This window comes from Cyprinodon tularosa, unplaced genomic scaffold, assembly GCF_016077235.1.
Source record: "Cyprinodon tularosa strain WSP-4 unplaced genomic scaffold, ASM1607723v1 ctg446, whole genome shotgun sequence".
NCBI classification, from domain to species: Eukaryota; Metazoa; Chordata; class Actinopteri; order Cyprinodontiformes; family Cyprinodontidae; genus Cyprinodon; species Cyprinodon tularosa.
In genome coordinates this window covers 497820-518968 of record NW_024039170.1, presented here as the reverse complement: position 1 = coordinate 518968, position 21149 = coordinate 497820, and the positions used below count along the sequence as shown (strand labels likewise).

Sequence of the window (21149 nt, the reverse complement as noted above, 5' to 3'; positions counted from 1 at the left end):
GAAACTCCCAAAATTAACATTTACAACTGAACTCCATGTCAAAATAAAACTAAAGGGAAGGCTCAGATTTTTTGAAGTGGGGTTTTCTACGATAGATAGAAGCAGCCAGTGTCTTACCTGTACTATATAATCTTGTGAAGAATTACATCTTGGATATCAAGAAAGACGTTTGCCATACACCCAAAGTCTAATATTTATAGTGTTTTTTTCAAGACTTAAACACCAGAAAATAAAAGGAGTTTGATCGACCTATTTAGACAATCTTTTCAGCGATAAAATACATCAAGTCAAGCTCCAAAGAAATTATTTTTCAATAACTGAGCTGCAGTGTTATTTTTAGTTACTCAACAACAATTAAAGGCCATATGAATAGGGTTCTGACAACACAACCTTCCTTCTGTTTCACTGCCATAAGTTAACATGCTGCATTTGGCAAATAACACCTACATCACACTTTCTATACATTTTACACTATAAAAAATATGTTTACCAGCTAATATATGCTACCAGATATAAAAAAAATAACAAAAAAAATCTCTACTGACCCAGTAAACAACAAAAATGTTATTTCTTCACATGCAGCACTGTTCAGACAAACTGCACTGATGAAGGTTTATTTATCTCTGGATGCTGGGAGTAAATTAAATTAAAACAAAAGGCCTGACCTACTTTATGATTAATTTAACAATTCATTATCTGACAGTTTGGGGACATTTACAGAGTCCTGAAATCTTAATGGCCAATTCACATTAACACCTTAGTTATCAGGGGAAAAGGACAGTGATATCAGCATAAAGGTAAGATCAGCTATTCTGAAACAGTTGAACTAAAACTAAAAGTGCATCAAAACAGTTCTAAGATCATTAAAAAGATTTAAGTGGCTTCATAAAAGAGTTGTAAATCAGTTTAGATCAGAGTGAAAGATTAGTTTAAGAAGATATTGGCAGCTTTATTATTAAAGCTATTTGTCCTAGTTTGCAGCTAAAAAGGGCAATTAATGTAAACACTATTTTATAATCAACCTTAAATCTCTTGTTATTTACTGCTTGATGGTTATTCACACTAAAATGTGTTAATCTTTGCTCATAATGTTCAACTTAAAAGTTTTAAGTGCATCCTGCAAGAAAAGGTTAAGTATTCAGTGTTAAAACCACTAACACTCAACACCTTGTAGGATGTTTTGGTTAAGAAACATCTTTAGTATAGAACCACAGACAAATATGTGATCACTGTGAAGACCAAAGAAGATCTATATATATAGATGCATCTGTCTATATATGGCTAACCGGTTTATAATAATCAGCTCATTTAAAAATCGTTAGCAAACTTAGTTTATTCAAGGCTTGAAAGTTCTAGTGAAGACACTGACTGCTCGAACGCTCTCCTGAGAACCCCCTTTCAAGAAATCCCCTTAATGGCTGCTATTAACACACATTTAGACAGAATCACGCTGAAAGGTAGCTATCGGTTGTCATGTGGTTTAACGATTGCTTTGCTTCAAGAAGAAGTGCTTGGGAGGTTGGCTGGCTGTGATTGGGTACCTGAAACAAAGTTAAGAGGTTACTATGTAGCCGTGGCAACGAGGCAGAGCTGGGCAGACACAATGCACTAGTCGCTTCAGGTGCATGTGACACATGCTAACCTTCAGCTTTAGCATCACATTAATGACTGACCAGTACGAAAAAGAAGAGGTTTTGGGGGTTGGATTCAACTACTGCATGAATAGAAGTTTTCCCTGATAACTAATAACTAATAATACATCCTAAAGTTCAAGATATTACAATAGAATTCATGATGAGGGGGAATAGGGGAATTGAAATAAGATGTATTTATACTATTGTTTCTTTCAAAATAAAAAAATTACATTTGTTTAGATTGCAATGCCGGATGAATATTATTAATGAATGATTATTGCAGAAATAGTTCCAGTCATGTAAAAAGGAGTGCCTCAATATTGTTTTTTGTTTTTTTTATTATATTATTATTGCTTTTCTAAAACCAACCAACAGCAGGATAATGAGGCTTTGGTATACATTTTTTTCAGTATTTACCTGTTTTGAATATAGAAGTTTGAATGTTCGGAGCAGGTTTAAGTTTGTCTTTATGTTGAGGCTCTCCTGAATCTTTAGTAGGTAGGAGGGGTTAGACAAAACCGAAAACATACATTTTTACAAAAACACACACTCAAGGACACGTCTTTTTACTTCTTTTGAAAAAAAAAAGCTTTTTACAGGAGAGGATAGAAATAAAAGAGCACTACTATGGTGATTTTGATCTGAAAACCCTGTTTTATTATAAAAAAATAAAGCATTTTCAAATCTCATTCTTCTCTTTAACTCCCCTTCCAATTGGTGTTGTTGACTGATCCACCCATCTGAACACACATCCATCCTGCCATTAACCCAGATAACACTCACCACATGAACAAATCACTGCTCCTTAGATTAGTTATGATCTTTAACCTGTGGGATGCACTTCAAAAAGCCATGACTTAGAAATGGGCTATGGAAGCGTAAAAACAACCGCTGACCAGAAGCCGCTAAGCCTAACAGATATGCTTGAAGAAGAATTCATTTTGAATACGTTAACCTCATGGTGAAACATCCTCTGGTCCCTGCCATGACAGATGAAGACCAATCTATGGTTTCTGGGACCTGTTTTTGAATGTCCCTGGATTGCAGTAATATAGAAGAATATAAGCTAATTCTTAGCACTTGCCATTTTTTCCCCTTGTGTTTAGCAGTGTATGGGTACCACATCTAATGTAAATATTTTCCAACAATCTAGACACATTTTTTTTTATAAATCCGAGAGGAATCTGCACCTCAACCAGCAATTTGAGCCTTTCAATGGAGTCTTCCATCACCTTATCAACATAAAAATTTGACTAGGTGTCTTTTTTGCCAGGAATAAAATATTTTAACTGAAGGTTTCCTTTGGGGTCTCAAAAACTAATGTATAATTTGGAAGTGTGTGTTCTATTCTGCATACCTGCATGGTTGCTGAACAAATATATTTGGCATGGTCAATTGTGCCATATGCATAAAAATAAATCATTTAAAATATATCTATCTAGTCATGCTGAGGTTGTAGCTTTACAGCAGCATAAGGCCAGTATGATTTCATTAATTTCTAATAAGCAAACAATGGTGGAAATACTGTATGAATCAGGTTTGGTAAGCTCAAATAATTTGGGGAACTGCTCCATAGTATAGGCTGCGTGAGGTTGTTCAACCTTTGACATCATTGTTCTAAAGATTTGACCGTTTTTTCCACCAGGTAAGGACAGCTGCGAAGGTTACCACCCTATCTTAGTGATAATGGCTGTCAGCTGTTTGAGCTGCTCCATCTCAGTCACTCTAACCTCAACTGAAGGCAAAGAGTTTCCTTGAGAAGCACCAGAAATTATTCATCTTAGAATAAGTTCAGTAGGCAGGCACATCTAAATTCGGCTCTGTGTTTGAATAACTTAACGTAATTTGACATGAAATGAGCTGATGTAGAAGCATTTGCTCTAAAAGTGCCTGTTGTGGAACAGAAAAAAAACAACAACAACCCTGGTTTCCTCCAGTGTCTTATATGTGGTCTAGAGTTTGTTTCAGGACAGGGCCGCTGCAAGATCATGTCTCCATCGTTCTCTCTCCTGATGTGCAAATTGCAAGATTCTCGTAAGTAAAGACTCCAAGTAGAAACACTGGACATTAAGCATTTCCTAAATATATATCGAATAATTACCTCTTTCCTATGCACTATACACTCACAAACACACACGCTCCTAAAATCTCATCCATACAAAACACCCCACAAAGCACTTTCAGTGTGACAGTACTGCTAGCAGTGTGCACCAGTCCAACGCCAGTCCACCGCTGTCTGCATTTGATGCATCGTGCACCAAATATGCTTGCACCTGCTCGAACCTAAAAGTGTATTGACAAATACAGTACATATCAAAGGTCACTGATTTAACGAATGGTCTGTATGTCATTTTGTGTGTGTGTTTGCGTGTTTGGACACCTACAGACCAGCATCATACACGCACATTATGTTACAAACACATGATGACCTTCAAAATGATGTGTTGTGAGTTTCTAAGCTCTCAGTTTAGCACAGAACATCTCTGGGATGTTTCAAAGTCTCCATTCATCTTTATGCCACAGCCCAAACTATGAAATCACATTCTAATACTTGTCTACTATTGTTTACAGTGCCTTGCAAAACAATCAAAACCTTTTCCTCACATTTTGTCACATTACAGCCACACACTTTGATTTATTCAAGTCATAGACCAACACAAATAAGCGTATCACTGGAAAGTGGTGTTCGTTTGTATTCCACGCCTTTTTTTTGTGTTACTTAAATAAAAAGATGTTAACCAGCTCGTAATTTAGGTCAAATTTACTGCTTTACTCAATCGTAGGGAATACAGAAGGTGCTACATACATAAAGTGAGAATGCAGAACTTTGTGTTGGTCCACCACATAAAATCCCATTTAAATATATTGAAGTTTGTGATTGTGATGAGACAAAATGTCTCACAAAGCACTCTGAATGACTACTTTTGGAATTAATTTCCCCAACTCAACTCGGAATCCATGTCTGACCTTGCATTTCTTCCAAACCTGTCACATTTATTCACTGCTTTGTAATTCCATGGCACATCTGCTCCCTGTCACTTTTCCAAACGCCACTCTTCTCCAAAGTGCTGCTGCTACTTTCTACTTTTCTCCAAATAATAAAAAAAATATATCTAAAAACATGCAGTACTGTGTGAATAAAGATACAACTAAAGTCTGTTGGCTGTAGGGTGAGTGTGAAAGGTGTTTAAATCGATGTGAAACGTCCTGACCCTCTCAGAGCTCACATGCAAAATTCTCTTTGTTCCACTCACGCAGCTCTTCTAGACAGACACAAATACAGAGCAATTTTATCAAATACAATTAGGATTGTACACAATCATCTTTTTCTTAAAGCAATGCTCACCAAAACAGTGTGTTTTGCACTTGTATGTATCAGGTTAGGGTGTCCCACATGTATACACCCAACAATGACCTGACTAGGGTTCAATCGAGGAATAAATGACCCCTGATTTAGTTTTTCTGACAATCATTTAAAGCAACTATCTGGTGAGATAAAAGATGAGAGGTTAAAGTAATTAAAACATCAAGACGAAAATGCTACAAATAAAAGTAAAGAATCTGCCGTCAATAAAGTAAGCAGAGTAAGTGTTGTTCCCTCTCTACAATGTGGCACACTGGCTCTACTCCATGACTCCTGCTTGGTTTGCGTGCTCTAAAAAAAACATAAATGGGGTTAAATTGTACCAAATTACAATTTACATTAGTATAATTTAAGGATTACATTCAGGATTCAGTTGCAAATCCTTCATATGTAAAATCGGCTTTTGTTTTACCGCTAACTTGGAAAATGCGTAGGGAATGACATCGCTTTTAACAAAACCAAGAAAACCTGCATCACTTTGAAATTTTCATAGTGTAATGCATCAGTGGCTGGGTGGAGCCATCGAGCACAGCGCCAGTGCACCACAGAGCCACCAATGACAAAGTTTTCACTCTTCACCAATCCCTCAGCATACATCCTCTCATGAAATATCATCAGAAACGGCACCAATTGCTCACGTGATAATATGTAAGGTGATACGCCGTAGGGTACAGTTACCTCTACAGTACAGTATTCAAGATAGAAAAAAAAAATAACATAAACAAGACAAATGAAACATTGATGTGGGTGTTCCTTTTTTTCTCTAGAATCTTTTTTTCTTTTTGTTTATTTTGTAATCCCAAGTGTTTTAACAGTCCTGCTCTCTTTTCACTTCCCAATATTTGACCTTCCCTCAATGCTGACTTTTAACTCGTGAGGAATGAAGGAAGGTTTGGGCAAGGTCAAAGGGGGCTCCTCCTCTGATTTTTCTACTTTTCGACCTTCAGGTGCAGACCACCTTCGCTTCCTGCTCCCTGGCGGCTTACTGGAGCTGATGTCTTTGTTTCCGGCAACCTGAGCTCTTTCCACAAACGTAAGATCTCCGTTTTCTACTCTGCTGTCCTCTCCACTCCCATTCCTGCTTTCAGTGCTTCCCTGCTGGCGGATCCCGTTCTCGCGTTCTCTGGGCCTGGGATTTCCCACACTGCAGCTCTGGGATGCTTCTGAGATGGCTCTGGCGGTTTTAGCGTGGCTGGAGTGAGCGACTGAAGCGTTGTTGCCTCGTTCTGGAGATTGCGTCTTCTTCAGAGATCCATTCTTCATGTTCTTGAGAGTAAGTGAGATACAAACATCACCTACAGAAAGCTTTGTACAAGGCAGCTCCAGAAGCTGAGTGGTCCGGTCTGGACAACATGATGACCATCCTTGGCCAAACACGAAGAAGGGATACTCAAGCAACACCTCCACACTGACCTGCAGAGAAGGGCATAGGGGAAAAATTAAAACACCAGCAACTTAAATAAATACCACTTTAAACATGTGCCAAGCAATAAAGGAAAACGTCATGAGTAATCTGAGCGTATTTATGTCATAACATGCTACCAACAGAAACCATGCAATAACATAATGGTGCTTTAATAGTAACAACTTTAAAACGGAAAATAGAAGGTACATTTCATAAGCTAAAGATAGGAAGATCATGATCTAAAAAGTTATACATATTACACTTAGGTGTGATTTTGATCTTATATGTGACTCACAGATCAAGGGAAGAGGTGTTGACTGCTGCATCAGCAGGTATCCATTTAACCGGTTTGTGTGCAGCAAGTTCACATTAAAAGACGCACACAGTGAGGTACATCCGGTGTAGGAAGGGCTCTTGTTTGGCAAAATTGTAAACATCTGACACTGTTTATAACGGCTCTGAATGCAGATATCTACCATGGGCGAGGCATAAAAAAATTATTTTAAAAAAACTACTTCGGGGAGAACTATTTTTCTAGAAGAAAAAAAAGAGAAGGCAGTCTAGCACCACCTAGTGTCCATCTGTGCACCTTACTATTAGTGAGCATATAAACCACTTAAATGGAACAGTTGAAAGCACTATGAAACACAAGTGTGTGGGTTCTAACCAGAGAATAAAAGGTGATCAAATTTTAAAGGATTTGTGGAAACAGATGAAGTAAGAAATTTAAAGATTAAAAGGTTAGTTTATACTAAGGTGTGCAGAACAGTAATATATTTGGACTTATGCATTTTTACTATTTTTTTCCTCCCAATTGAACTTAATGTAGTATAGCATAAAAATGGCATAATGCTCTTAATAAAACAGAAGAAGGGAAGAAGCTGAGTCTTTGAAAGATGGTCAGTTTTTGTGAGGTGCAGCATCAAAGAGGAGCTGCAGGCAGTAAAGATGGGTTCTGATGTGTGATGTGGGCAGAGGTGCCATTGCAGAGATCAAATTACTTTAATGCACACTCTGAATGTAAGCAGCAGGCATTTGTACTTATATGTGTGAATATGTGTGTGCGTGGTGTGTGATAGAGAGAGAAAGAAGGAAAAAAATGAAAAAAACAAACAGGAAAATAAGTCCTTCAAGATTTCTGAAAAATCTTAGTAACGTGAGACAGGAAAAAATCAGGAGAGAAAAAAATACCTTAGATTATTAAAATACATGTTTAAATAAAAAACAGGGTTTCTTCTGCAGAAATTAAAGAAGAGAGCAAAATAAGTATTAACTTTGTCTTCAATTTGATCCAGTTCAAATGATTGATTAAATTTTCCATTTTAAGTTGACAAGATTGGCAGCCAATATGTTTTTCTGATGCTGTAACCCTTCTACTAGATATGTTTTTTTTCCTCCTCCTTTCAGACAATATTCCTTTCCCTTGCTCCATTTAAACAATAAAAATGATACAATTATAATAAATGTTACACAAGTTATTTCAAACCAAGAGAATATGGATAGCAAAGGAAACATACAGCAATGCATACTCCTTGATGATGATGTCAAGGCATGGCTGCTAAATTCACTAATAAATTGGTCTATGTCTATATTTTACCACCAAACTCAATGTGTTGGGTGATCAGATGTGGTATCCTGCATATATTAGTTGTGTCAAGTTTTTATTAGAACTACCTTTGCCTTTTGTCTTGGTCTACTTCTGTCCATTTAATGTCTGGCATCTGATTCCTTGTGGAAATCCCAACAGATCGACAATTTCTAGACAGTCTGACCCACATTAACAATGTTAAGCTCAAAGTAATTAATCTTTTTTTTTTTTTTCAATTCAAGCTTTTTCCACAAATATTAGCTACTGTAGCTGTGTGATCAAACATCTCCATTGTTCTTAGGATGTCTTCAAAGGTTAGATGAAGTAGAAACCAGAACTATGACAGAGATACAGAAAGGAGTTTGAAGAAATTAGCCGACTAAAACGTCCCTGGTGAGTTTGAAGCAAGACAAATTGGTCCAAGAGAACTAAAGCAGTGAGAATGGCAAAGGAATTACAAGATTGGAAGACTAAATGTAGACAGATGAAGATATTATTTGCAAGCCAAGAATTAATACCAAAACACTCAATGGCAAATGAGAAAAGTCTGAAAAAAAAAAAAGGATGCAACCCGCCTCATCAAACTAGTTTTTCTCTACATTCCAAAATGATAAATATAGTAGAAAAAAGTCTATTCTAAAAAGAAATTGTGAAAATAAGGTTTTTACACCCAGAGCTTTGAAAGTCTTTGCACAGACAGCCTGCTTGGAGTTGGTTACCAGTGCGACTTTTATTTAGAATGGAGACAATTATTATGACAGTAGCATTACAGGAATCCTGCGTCAAGGCAGCAAACTATGTGAGACACCTTTGCACATCATAAATACTTGCAACGCTGTGTAATGAAAACCCTATCATATATCTGATCAACCAACGGTTGTGGCTGTCAAGGGGATTGCTCAGGGTGTTAAATATCTAACCTGTCAATCAGGGCCTTCTAAAAAATATTGCCTCACAGTGGGGTAGTTGGATCTTGAAGTGGAGCAGAGATGCATGCTTCCTTGGTGCCTCTCTTGTGCTGGACAATCCAAACCAGCTAATATTCCATGCATCATCATCCACCAGCATGATCTCACCCCCCCCGCCACACATTCTTCCATTGTGGATGTCCTCCAAGCAGTGCAAACGCAGCCATCCTTACACAATTACGCACTCCTGACACAGCTATTTATAGACATACGGTACAGTTTTCTACACCTTGTCTGCCTGATTAATCATCACATCTGATTTGTTTGGAATTAATCTGTTTATTTTTTTTTTTACTTTTAACATTTTTTTCTGTGAGAACGAAAGTGTCCCTTTGAGCAAAAATAAAAAACAAACAAAAAAAACATGGGTTTTATGCTCAACTGTCCACAGACCAATGCACCATTTTCATGAGCTAAACAGAAGAATATTTACAGCTTAAATGAACAAAGACTGTTTCTATATTTTTCAAATGAAAGCTACGGTGTTTTCTAAAATTGGCTATACTATACTATACTTTACTGTACTGTACTATACTATAACATACTGTACAATACTATACAGTACTATACTATACTGTACTGTACTATACTGTACAATACTATACTCTACTTTACTATAATATACTGTACTATACTGTACTGTACTAGTCTGTACTGTACTGTACTTTACTGCACTATACTATACCATACTGTACAATACTATACTGTACTATACTGAACAATCCTATACTGTACTGTACAGTACTATACCATACTGTACAATACTATACTGAACTATACTATACTTTACTATACTGTACTACACTATACTATACTGTACTATAGTATACTGTACTATACTATACTGTACTGTACTGAAATATACTATACTGTACTGTACTATACTGTACTGTACTATACTGTACTGTACTATACTATGCTGTACTATACTGTACTATATTATACTATACTATACTATGCTACACTGCATTAGGCTAGACTAAACACTATACCAAGAGCAAAGCATCGAAATGAGCTGCCAAAACATGAATGAATGCATTTGTCTTTTTTGTGTTTGCATGTTTTGGACTTTGCATCATATGTGTGTTTGCAAATCAGTTTGCCATTTGTTGCACAATTTCACCTGCTTGCACCTGTTTTTATAGGCTCTTTCGCGGTTTTTTGCAGCATTTTTCTTTTGCATTTGTTTTTTGGGCTTGAGTGTTTGGGAAATAGCATCGTTTTCGTGGTTTGCACCTGTCGTCCACTGTATGTACCACTTTCATAGTTTCTACCAATCTTCTTCGTGAGGGCAGCTTATTTAATCTCAGTGTTCTCTATGCTCATTTCAACTTATCTTATGCTTATTTGATCATGCATACAAGATCTGACTTGCCTCTGATGATTTTTTTTACCCTTTTGTGGTGATGATTTTAATTTAATCTATAAATAAGCCTTTTCATAACATTAGCAGAAAAAAGCTCTTTTTCAGTTTGCATTATTCCAACATATTAGTTGTTTACTTAACCAAGCTTGCAGTTTTTGCCTAATTTATTGAGATTACAGTATATATAGTTGCATGAGAATACTGTAATAATGAAAGGTCTTTAATTTCCGCTTTACACAAACCCCATATTTTTGGATATATTGCACTGGGGTAAAATTTTCTTTATTTTTTGCTTCAGTAAATGAGTCTCTGAGAAATACTCATCCAGTCTGCTGGAGTCCAACCACAACAGTTGTGCTTTGAAGTGTTATAATACAGAAAGATCAACATTGCAGCTGCAGGGGTAACAGCTTTGTTTAGATTTTTTTCTTTTGCCTCAAACTGAGAAAAAAAAATTGGTCAAAAATAACAGCCTAATTATTTCAATAAATGGAAAACCTTCAAGTTTTTTTTGTGACTATAATTTTACAAGGAATACTTCAATATTTTGGACTAAGCGTGAAACTTTGATCCTCCATTACAGAGAGAACAGTATGCTTGCCTGCTTCACTCAATAATTTAAGAAGCTGACAAGTAGATTTCAATTCAACTCTTTGAACTCCTGTAAAGCTCATAATAAGAACGTGTTTGTAACAAGACTGTCAACCTGGCACAGAGACGTTAATTATAGGGGGAACAGCCGAATCCTGAGATTCATGGTAATAAAGTAATTAAGATGGGAGCAGCTCAACACTTGTCATTCAACATAATCGTACCACATTTGAATAAATATAAATTCTATTAGAGGTGTCCACATTTTTGCAGGTGATAGATGTTTTATAAAACAGGATATCTTAATAAATCATCTAATGCAGCCAATAATAGTTCTAGACGAGACTTCATTCAAATAAGTTAGGTTGACACAAGGATTTTGCATCCTTGTGTCAAAATCACTGTTGATTACCTATTTATTTTGTTTAAATACTAGAAGCAGAAGGAAACAGCCATCTGGTGGGTTAGAAAAGAGTTTCCTTTATTTTAACTGGTAGCATTGCATTTTTGGTAATTTTTAACACAGAGAACTAAAATATAAAAAGGTTTTTAGGATTCATTCTTGGCAGCACCTTCCTGGAATCTGTCCTACAGTCTTTTTGTGAGGCTAAATTAATAAACGAGAGAGATATCATTACAGATATTGTCTTATATTGTTCTTTGTTAGTGATCTGGCATGTACAGTATGTATAAATACCTTAATAGAATATTTAAATGAATTTTTCATCAACACGAATGTCAGTTTAATATTGAAATGTATTAAGATATTTGAACTGCTCTTTTTTGGGGTGGAAGGATAAGGCAACCACCCTGCATCGATACAGATTCAAAATATTTAGGAAGGATCATAATCCTGATGAACTAACTGCACATATATAATGTTTTAAGGTGCAGTTTCTCACTAAAAAGCAGGTTAAAATTTTTCTTTTGGTACTCATTAAAGCAAATAAAGTCAAGTCACTTTCTCAACTTTGAGGAAAAGAGCAGAGGAGCGGAACAGAGCATTCAGAGCTTGTTTTTGATGCTTAAAAGCATTTGTTATAAATGGACCCTTGCAGTTTCCCTTAGTTTCCTCTTATATTTGAATTGTTTGCTGTAGATAGAAAATCATAGCAATGACCAGAAATCATGTGATTCACCCCTTGCTCACACTGGCTCCGGTGCGGTTACCGAACCGACGGAGACCGCAACTACCGCACACCCCCTCTCACACCGCCCTGTTGACTAAGGTGCGGTGCGGCTCTGCGGCTCCGGCAACAGGTCCGGAGATTTAACAGAAGTTCACTTGAGTTCACGTAACTTCACGCGATAACACGGCCCAAATAAAGGATTTTTGCGAGAGCTTGTTGCGGAGGGCTCCGGCACGCCGCAAGGATAGCTTTCTTGCGGAATTTTCTGCAGCGCCGGAGTGTCTCGGTAACCGCAGCCGGACAGCTCAGCAGCTGGTGAGAGAGGTTTACGTCTTTTTAATGACTTGGAATCACTGCGGCGCCGCACCCACCGCACCGCAACGGTAAGACCGGAGTTTGTGTGAGCCTGGGGTCACTTCATGGTTGCTGATGGTGATGATTGTAATGCAAATTTGAATTAATAAAACTGTGTTTGATGTGCAAATCTATAGTTCAGGTCATTATTGTAAATAAGAATTACTTCTAAATAATAATATATTTTTTTATGTATTAAAGGTAATCAAAATGGATTCATTTCTGCCTTAAACTATAAATATTCAAAGTAATTTTCTAATTTTTGGACTTTAAATAAGGGTTATATCGATGACTCTTATGTTAACTTCTAACTGGTAGTGTATTTGTTCATGGTAAGTGGATTCATCTATATTTTTAACCACTGCAATGCTAATTAGGATGCAAAGTGATAAAATACATTTTCAGGTCTAAATATATTTTTCTCACCTGTGTACGATGTTCCCCAACGGAGAACTGAACAACAGCAAAGTTAGGTGAGGTGTGGCTGCCTTCAATGCGCTCCACTGTGGATGAATCAATCTTCAGCTCACTGCTGATCTCTGCGCTCTGGATGAAGTCCTCTGTCTTCAGGTCCTCCACGCGCTTCAGCTCGCCGTCTGCCAGTTGGATGATGGAACCCTTGATAAAATATGGTGGGAGTGAGGGAGGCCCTGCTGTACTTGAATGGGTTGGAGGAGTGGAAGCTGCAACTAGCCCTGGAGGAGCAGAGACGATGGGGAGATGGAGCTGGGCTTGAACCACTGCGCCTGGGACAGCAACATGGAAGGAGCCACTTTGGGTTTCCAGAGTTTCTCCTTTTGGGGCAGTGGCAGCGATGTATGTGTGTGGGAGTGTAGCTGGAAAAGGTGCCGCTTGGGTTGATGATGTAATGTGAGAGGTTACAGGCTCCAGTGTGGGGACGCCACCGCCACTAACTGGGATGATGACTGGTTGACTGCCTGGAATGAGCAAATGTTGCTGTAGGCCGGTGTGGTAGCTGCTCCCACTGCCCCCTGTAAGGTAACCAATTAGAGGTTGCTGTGGGTAGATGCTTGTCGAAGGGAGTCCCAATGACAGTGGCTCTGAGGTGTTGTGGGTGGTCTGAATAACAGTCTGGGGTGGCAGCGTGCTAACAGCTGCTTTCAGGCTGTCTGCACTATGTGTAGGTGGAAAAGTGAAAGAGCAGGTGCTGTTGGATGAGGAGGGCGGGCGACTGACAGGCTTACCCATGCTGCCTCGCTCCAGGTGTGCAGGGGAAGAAGCTTTCAGCTTCTCAGAGCTGCCTCTGGGTGGTACCAGCTGGTGGTCCCCATGGCTATTAGGCATTAACATGACAGAGGTTCTCAAGCCTAAGTGATCATGAGTAGAGTACTCTGATGGCAGAACCAGATGACGGGCCTCGAAGGAAGACAAGGAGGACCTCTCCTCCCTTAATTTTACTCCCAACTTCGAGAGGCCAGACTCTGATGAGTGTCCAAACCTCCTACCCCTCTCCAGCTCACCGTTGTGGAGCTCTCTGGGTCTGGTACCTTCCTCCTTTCTGCTGTACCCATCGTTATATTTGTGGGGATGAATGGACTGGGAAGGTAGATGAGTTCCTCCTTGGTGATGAGGCGAAGACACAGTCCTTGGAGATGTTGACATCTGAATATGGTGGGGATAAGGGTCCGTAGAAGGAGGAGGCATGGAGGTTCGCCCAGCGGATGCTCGATGGTCCTGTTTGGAGGCCAGCGATGGAGCAGGTAACGTCTCTGTGTATGAGTGTCTCTGTGTGGCTGAAGAGGAGTGGGGGAGGGGGAGGAGGAGGGGGGAGTATCTGAGGGGAAATATAGCTCGTATATGGAGTAGTGTAGGATGAGGCGATGAACTGCATATTGGGAGGCAGTTGTGCGTAATGGACTGTTCCTCCTATTGTGGACTGCGATAGGGGGGATGTATACACCGTGGGAAGAGATGATACTAGCCTCAAAGACGAAGAGGAGGAGGAAGAGTCTGATAAGGTGGAGGGGGATTTATACAGGGGCCCATCCGTTTTATTAGAGCTATGATGTGCACCAGTACTGCTTTCATTTCCACCAGCAACAGAGACATAGCAGGCAGAGTTCTCAGACCTGTCGCTAACAGGTGGTATAGCAGGAGAGCGACTCTCAGGTGGTAACGTGCTGGACGTGCCCCTCTTTTTGGGTGGCAGACATTCATTGCTGCGCTCCTGGTTGGACTTCATGTTCAATTTTACCTCAAGTCTCCCAACTACACTTGCTTTATCCTCTCTCTAGCTGTGCTCCAATACCCTTTTCTTTTGTTGTTTTTTTTCACTTGAACTCTGACCGTCCTGTTCACTTTCCTTAGATCTTTTTTTTTTACTTTTAATGCTTAATTCTTTTTTCAGATTATTAATCAATGTCAATTTCCATTTCACTTGAATAAAAAAAATGTTCAAAACTGACAGGTGAGGGTTTGAAAAGAAGATATGGGTGGGTAGTTAATGGGAGGAGTGGGGCGGCCTGATCTGTCCAGGAACCTTTAGTGGCTGAGGGGAGAGCCTAGTCTGGTAGGGCAGAGCGTCACAATATTATGCCTGCTGCTGCTGCAGAGGATGATGGGGGGCCGAGTGTGTTGTACTTCATGTGGAATCATTTCCCTCCAAAAGAAAGTCTTCCCACACTGAGAGGAAACCTGTGGGGCAGAGAAACACATATTTTTAAAGGTCTGAAAAGTGGAAGCGGTAAAGAGACATAAAAACTGGCAGAAGGAATACAAGGTGACACATTTTATAAAAAATCTAAAAGACTTCTTAAAATGCAGTATTGAATTGTCTTATTTGTTTTAAGAAAGAATAAAATGTAATCAATTTGCAACTAACAATTCCATTGGTAGGTATCTAAAAAGAAGAGTTTAAATATGTCTAAATGGAATATCAGCTTTTGCTTCCTGTTAATAGTTACAGAACAAAACTTATCTGAGTAGCCGTCATCTTCAGATGCAACCAGATATTTGTATCCACTGTTTGAGATTAAATCAGCCTAAATTTCCGTAATTCAGGCCACTTAAGATTACCATAATAAGATACATTTCAATAATTCTATTTACAAAGTGCAACACACCATAATTTAAGAGATGTTTTAAATAAAAAGTTAACAAGAGTATTAGATTTTATGGTATAATCCAAATCATGATTTAATGGCTTTGTGGACTTCTGACAGCTTGAGTTTATTTGTTTCAAGGCGCACACTCAAACAACTTCAAAAAATCAGCAAAGATATCAGAAGAAAAAAGATTGACCTCCTCAGTTTCTTTCCAATAAAACTTCTATAGTCTAAAGGTTCATGCAATAGTTCCACCAATCATATGAAAGCTTAAACAGTTGGGAGAGTCAAGTCATCATAGCTCTTAGGAGGGGAGCAGGTGGGTTCGATGAAAATATTTCTATAAAACCTGATAATCAAAGCATAAAACCTTGTAAAAATGCTGACTGAAACTGGCAACAGGAAGTCATTATCTACAGGTACATCTGAACTAAGATTAGCTGAAAGCCATTCAACGCAAAAGAAGCCAAAAAATCTTAAACCAGATAAGTGTTTGCACATTTACACTGGTAAAAGAACTTTATTTTGAAGACATTGCGTATGATCTAACAAAACCAAAATGAAAAGGTTTTGATATAATGACTTTTGGCAGCAAAACGGTGAAGCTTGCAATATTCAACAAGATTGTGACTGAAGTACTGGGGAGGTGGCATCATGTTGTGTGGTGGATTCGCTGCAGATCGTCTTCTGCTGCAGAAATGGGTATAAATGAACTCCCGAATGCTGAAGTAATGGCAGCAAATGCAAAAACAGAAGAACGGCTTCAACGCATGGTTGTAACTCAACTTTGATTATAAATCTTTACAGAAATGAGATTATGATTATTTCAAAATAAAGCTCAAATTGGAAGATTTTTAATTTCACAAAACAAACAGGTTTTGGCTTACCGTATTTTCACGACCATAAGGCGCACCGTACTAAAAGGCACACTCTCAGTTATGTGTCCCATTTCTGTATTTAACACACACATAAGGCGCACCGGACTATAGGGCGCATTTTTTATATACAGGTACATGTCCTCTACTACCTTTAAATAGCTCTACTGCGTATTTAAAAATACAGCGGGGGCAAAACTGAGTATGACTGTGCTTTATTCATGTATTTATTACAAAGTATTAATCAAACCTGCGAGCTGGCCATGAGACAGACGCATCGCAGATGACACAGCGCTGTGATCACTCCTAAATTAACTTAAAATCCTGAAACCTGCCGACGGAATTTGTTCGCTTTTATTACAGGTATCCTGGTGCCTGCAGTTTAAATTATTTCGATGAAAAACACCTGCCAGCCGCCGCGGTGAGGCTGCTGTTGAATGGATTTCTGCTGTCGGTGCACCGCTGGTATGTGGGGGTCTGAGCGCCTCCGACAGAAATAGATAATCTGGATGAACTGACTGCAATTATTAAGTTTTCAGGAGGCCTTTCTCACTTAAAAACATATTAAAACTACTTTATTCCCACTGATCACAGCAAATATAGCTGCAAGATTTAGATTATTTAGATGAAAAAACACCTGCCAGCCACCGCGCTGAAGAGGAGGAGACCCGCCCAGAGGCTGCTGTTGAATTAAGCTTTCAGGTAGAAAAATAGAGCGGGAGCAAAACTGAGTATGATTGTGCTTTATTCATGTATTTATGACAAAGTATTAATCAAACCCATCAAAGTCATCATCCTCTGTTTCTGAATTAAAAAGCTGCGCTAAATCAGACATGCCAATTTCCCCTTCTTGGCTGTCAGTCACTTTCCGTGCAGCGCGGCTCCTCAGAAATAATGCCGGCTTTTGCGAAAGCTTGAACAACAGAGCCAGCAGACACTTTAGTCCAAGCATCTGCAATCCATCCGCAAACGGTGGCGTAACTTGCCCGGCGCTGCCTTCCACTTATCCTGAAACTGTGGTCTCCGTCTGTCATCCATCGCTCCCACGCCGCTCGCAGCCTTACTTTGAACGGCCGCTTCACACCGATGTCGAGCGGTTGAAGTTCCTTTGTCACACACCCCGGGATAACGGTGAGCACAGCATCCATTTGATTCACCTTTTTTTTTTCACATCGGCTGTGAGATGGGCACGCAGCGATGGTGATGCGTGGAAAAAAGCACCTGGTCTCCTCACATACACCTGCCTTTCATCATCTCCTCATTCATTCAGCCTTTTTCATTTGCGTTAATATCATATGTCATCAGAGCGCTGTGTCTGTCTCGCTGTCAGCTCCCAGATCAGCTTCTCTGATTGGTTGATGCGGCGCGTCCAGCAGCAGAACTTCAATTTTTCCATCTCGAGCAGCAGCAGCGCGTTGGCGGTGCGTCAGATGCTTAAACGCTCCCGAGGCGCTGCGGCTGCAGCTCAAAACGCGCTGCGGGACCTTTTGCTGCACCTATACGCGCGTCAACCATTGACTTTGCATGTAAACTCCCTGCTTCTGCTGCACCTGCTGGGTCCGGTTCACACCGATGTTGAGTGGTTGAACAGCGAGCACAGCGTTAATTTGTTTCCCCATGTTTTTCACATCAGCTGTGAGATGGGCACGCATGGAGTTACATATTAACAGCGATGGTGATGAGTGGAAAAAAAACACCTGGTCTCCTTCCATTCAGCCACTCTTTCATCATCTCCTCAATGAGGTGGTCTCAAAAGTCGCAGTTGGAACACACATAAGGCGCACCGCACCAAAGGGCGCACCGCACATTTTGAGGGAAAAAAAAGACGTTTAAGTGCGCCTTATAGTCGTGAAAATACGGTACCTTTTTTTTTAGAATATGTTTTGAAGGAACCTTTTTGGAGGAGAGTTAAAGGTATGAAAAATAATTTTTTTCACAAACAAATAAGTGTTCAGATTAATCTAAAATGACTTTATTGATGGATGGCATTCTTGCAGGTAAAATCCATAAACTCTGGCCGTGGTGGTGCCTACAGAACATTAGCCAATCTACTTGGCCTACTGTCGAAAGTGAATTGGCTACTTGTTTGTCAATCAAACATTATGCATATGTGCCCCAAGGATGTTATTTATGTAAGCATGTAGGCTCTAAGCGTAACTCATACGCTGTTTGGCTAGCGGTCTGCCATTATGCCAAAGCACGAAGAAGTACTCCTATGCTTGTTTGCTGCTGTGCTATCTATTTTTATTTATTTTTTAACCAATTTGTTCACTCTTTTGTGTAAACTCGAGCATCAATGGCCAAAAGAATCCTGACAAACTTAGGTAGAGAAGAAAGCCGTTTTATGATGTAGTGTGTTTAGGAGATTCTTTTCAGAGGGTTGCCCTGAAGGAGCAAAGGGGTCTGAGAATGGATGCTTTGGTCAAAAAACTTCTGCTGGACAGATAAACTATGTTTGATCCTGTAGTGAGTGCTGTAGTTTTTAAATTATGAAACAAGCAGCAGTGAGAACACATCAACAAATTGTAAATATAACTTGCAGTGATAACGCCAGCAGAGACCTTTTCTTATGGAGATTTCCTGCTGACTAGGTGCATCCTGGCACTTTTGTGCCTCTCTAGGCGGAATACAAAATAACCAGTGGAGGCGTTTTCAGCGTAGGGAACTTTTGTGAAGGAGGGGGCACTGACGCATGTGCACGGTCAAAAAATACGCAAACAGCCGTTGGACATACCGTATCTCCCACCACAGAATCCTCTTCCCTGCCTTTAAGTATTCCTCACCCAGCAAACTGAGATGCATCAAGGCGCTATATTGTTTTGTTGCTCTCTTTTTTGAACCCGCCGGGCCAGAATGCAATGCGTGGCAGCCATGTATTCAAAACTCTTGACACATGTAAAAGAATAGTAGGTTGAGGTGACATAAGATGGACCTCAGGTGTTGCCGGATCCTCGTTTCATGAAAGAAGCTGAGAAGCTTCTGGTTGACATTACATTTCTCAGATTCAGAGCAAAGAATCAAATGAGAAGGAAAATTGGTGAAGCTTTGGGGTGATGGTGCCAACTTAACGAAGCAAAGGGGCTCAGCAAACGTAGCTATTTCTTTTGAAAGGGAAATTAAATGTTTGCCGATGCAAGCATCAGCATTAACGCACCTAGCAACTGACTCGCAAACAGTAAGGATCCAGAGCAGGAGAGAGGGAGAAGTGCCACTTACTGGCTGCAGGGTTAAACTTGAAGCTATCACCTTTAACCTTTTACTTATGAACAACGTCTCCTTTACTAAATTCGAACCGACATAAAACAAAGAAACTTTATGTAGATTTAAAATCAGTACGCTAAAAGCACATGTTAATTTCAGCTATCCACTGTATTTGTAATAAAAGCCATCCAGAAAAACATGCTTGCAAAATCTACTGCCTGCTAAGGTAAATGGGAACTATATTCCAAGTCTCTAACAGGCAAATAATACTCAGTGCTGTGTGTAGAAATCTGGTAACCATGTAACTTTGAATATATATCTGTGATGTGAACCATCTGTTAAATATGGCTCCCTACTGCTAAAGAAGAACAGCTTGGCGTGAGCTTATAAATAATGTACAGGAACTTCAAAAACCTACTCTTATAAATACACCCTCGCTCATACATAACCTAGCACATCACTCCAGTGCACACAAGTGGTGACATCTGGTTGTTTGCAATTATGTTCACACTCTATTCTTGAAACCCAGACCAACCTCTCAGGCATTGTGGTGCAGTAAGAATTTGAGGTGACATGCATATCTTCTTGTAAAATAGCACATGATAGAGTGTAAGTCGTAGGACACACCATGAATCTACTGAATATGTAGATTCATGGTGTGACAACAGGAAAACAGTATTTTCTAAATATTCTATAATGAAATGTGCTTAATTCAAAACATCAATATTTTTTTTTTTTAAAAGCCATACCTGCTCAACTAAACGCAAATACTAAACTGGAGTGAGGGGTTAGATTTCAAACAATCTAACTCTCTTGTGTTAACACCTATAGTGTGGATAAGAGCTTGCCATAAAAAAAAAAAAAAACTTTTTAAAGTCTGCTTCATCTGTTGAAGTTCATCATATTGAGCCCGTCTAAGTATAGTTATAGTCAGATATAAATATATATAGATATACATAACAATTTTGTTCAGCAACTACCGGTTGGTTGTCCTGCGTGCCTATCTCAATTTTTTCCCTGCAACCTACCTAATGGTGGCAATGTTGACCGCTCTCCTTGGCTGTCCTCTTTTTTCAATGTCACTACCACTTTTTGGGACACTCATGTGGGCAACATCCATCTAGGCTGAGATCCAGGACTTTCTTTACCAAGCAATTTTTCATTTTCATTTAACGTGTGTAACATCTAGATGGTTTTGTTTGGCTGTGCACATAGCATATCCTGTATTCCTGATAACCAGATGGAGCTTGTCCTTCTACCCTTATTTGAATACATTTTTCAAAAATATTGCTAAACGATAACCTTTCAGATTTTATAACCCCGATTACTTTATTTCTTGCAAAGCAGTACTCACGGCATTATCTTTGTACACTGAATGTCTCCCACTCTCATTGAACCAAAAGAAGGAAGAGAGGATGCATTTGATAAAAAAAAGAAGAGAAAATTAAAAGCTTGAATCCTATGAGGAAATATGGGGTAGTAAACATTTGCAGGCACACAACTAAGTTTGAACACCAAAGTAGCAAAAGAAATTCCAAGGGGCAGACTTTTTTCTTCATGTTTTTTTTCTTCTTCATCAGTGTTACAGTGGAGCAATACTGCCCCCCA

At 39.2% G+C, this 21149-nt stretch overlaps 1 protein-coding gene across 1 annotated transcript in view; it reads right to left on the bottom strand.

Annotated features, from left to right (window-relative positions):
- Window positions 1-5769: 5769 nt before the first annotated feature.
- Window positions 5770-21149, bottom strand: part of atxn1a (ataxin 1a) — a 127757-nt gene continuing 112377 nt past the window's right edge. The window contains 3 exon segments of the mRNA XM_038300318.1: window positions 5770-6411; window positions 12827-14165; window positions 14167-15055. Coding sequence (XP_038156246.1) covers window positions 5827-6411; window positions 12827-14165; window positions 14167-14603 — 2361 coding nt within the window. The 5' untranslated portion in view covers window positions 14604-15055 and the 3' untranslated portion in view covers window positions 5770-5826.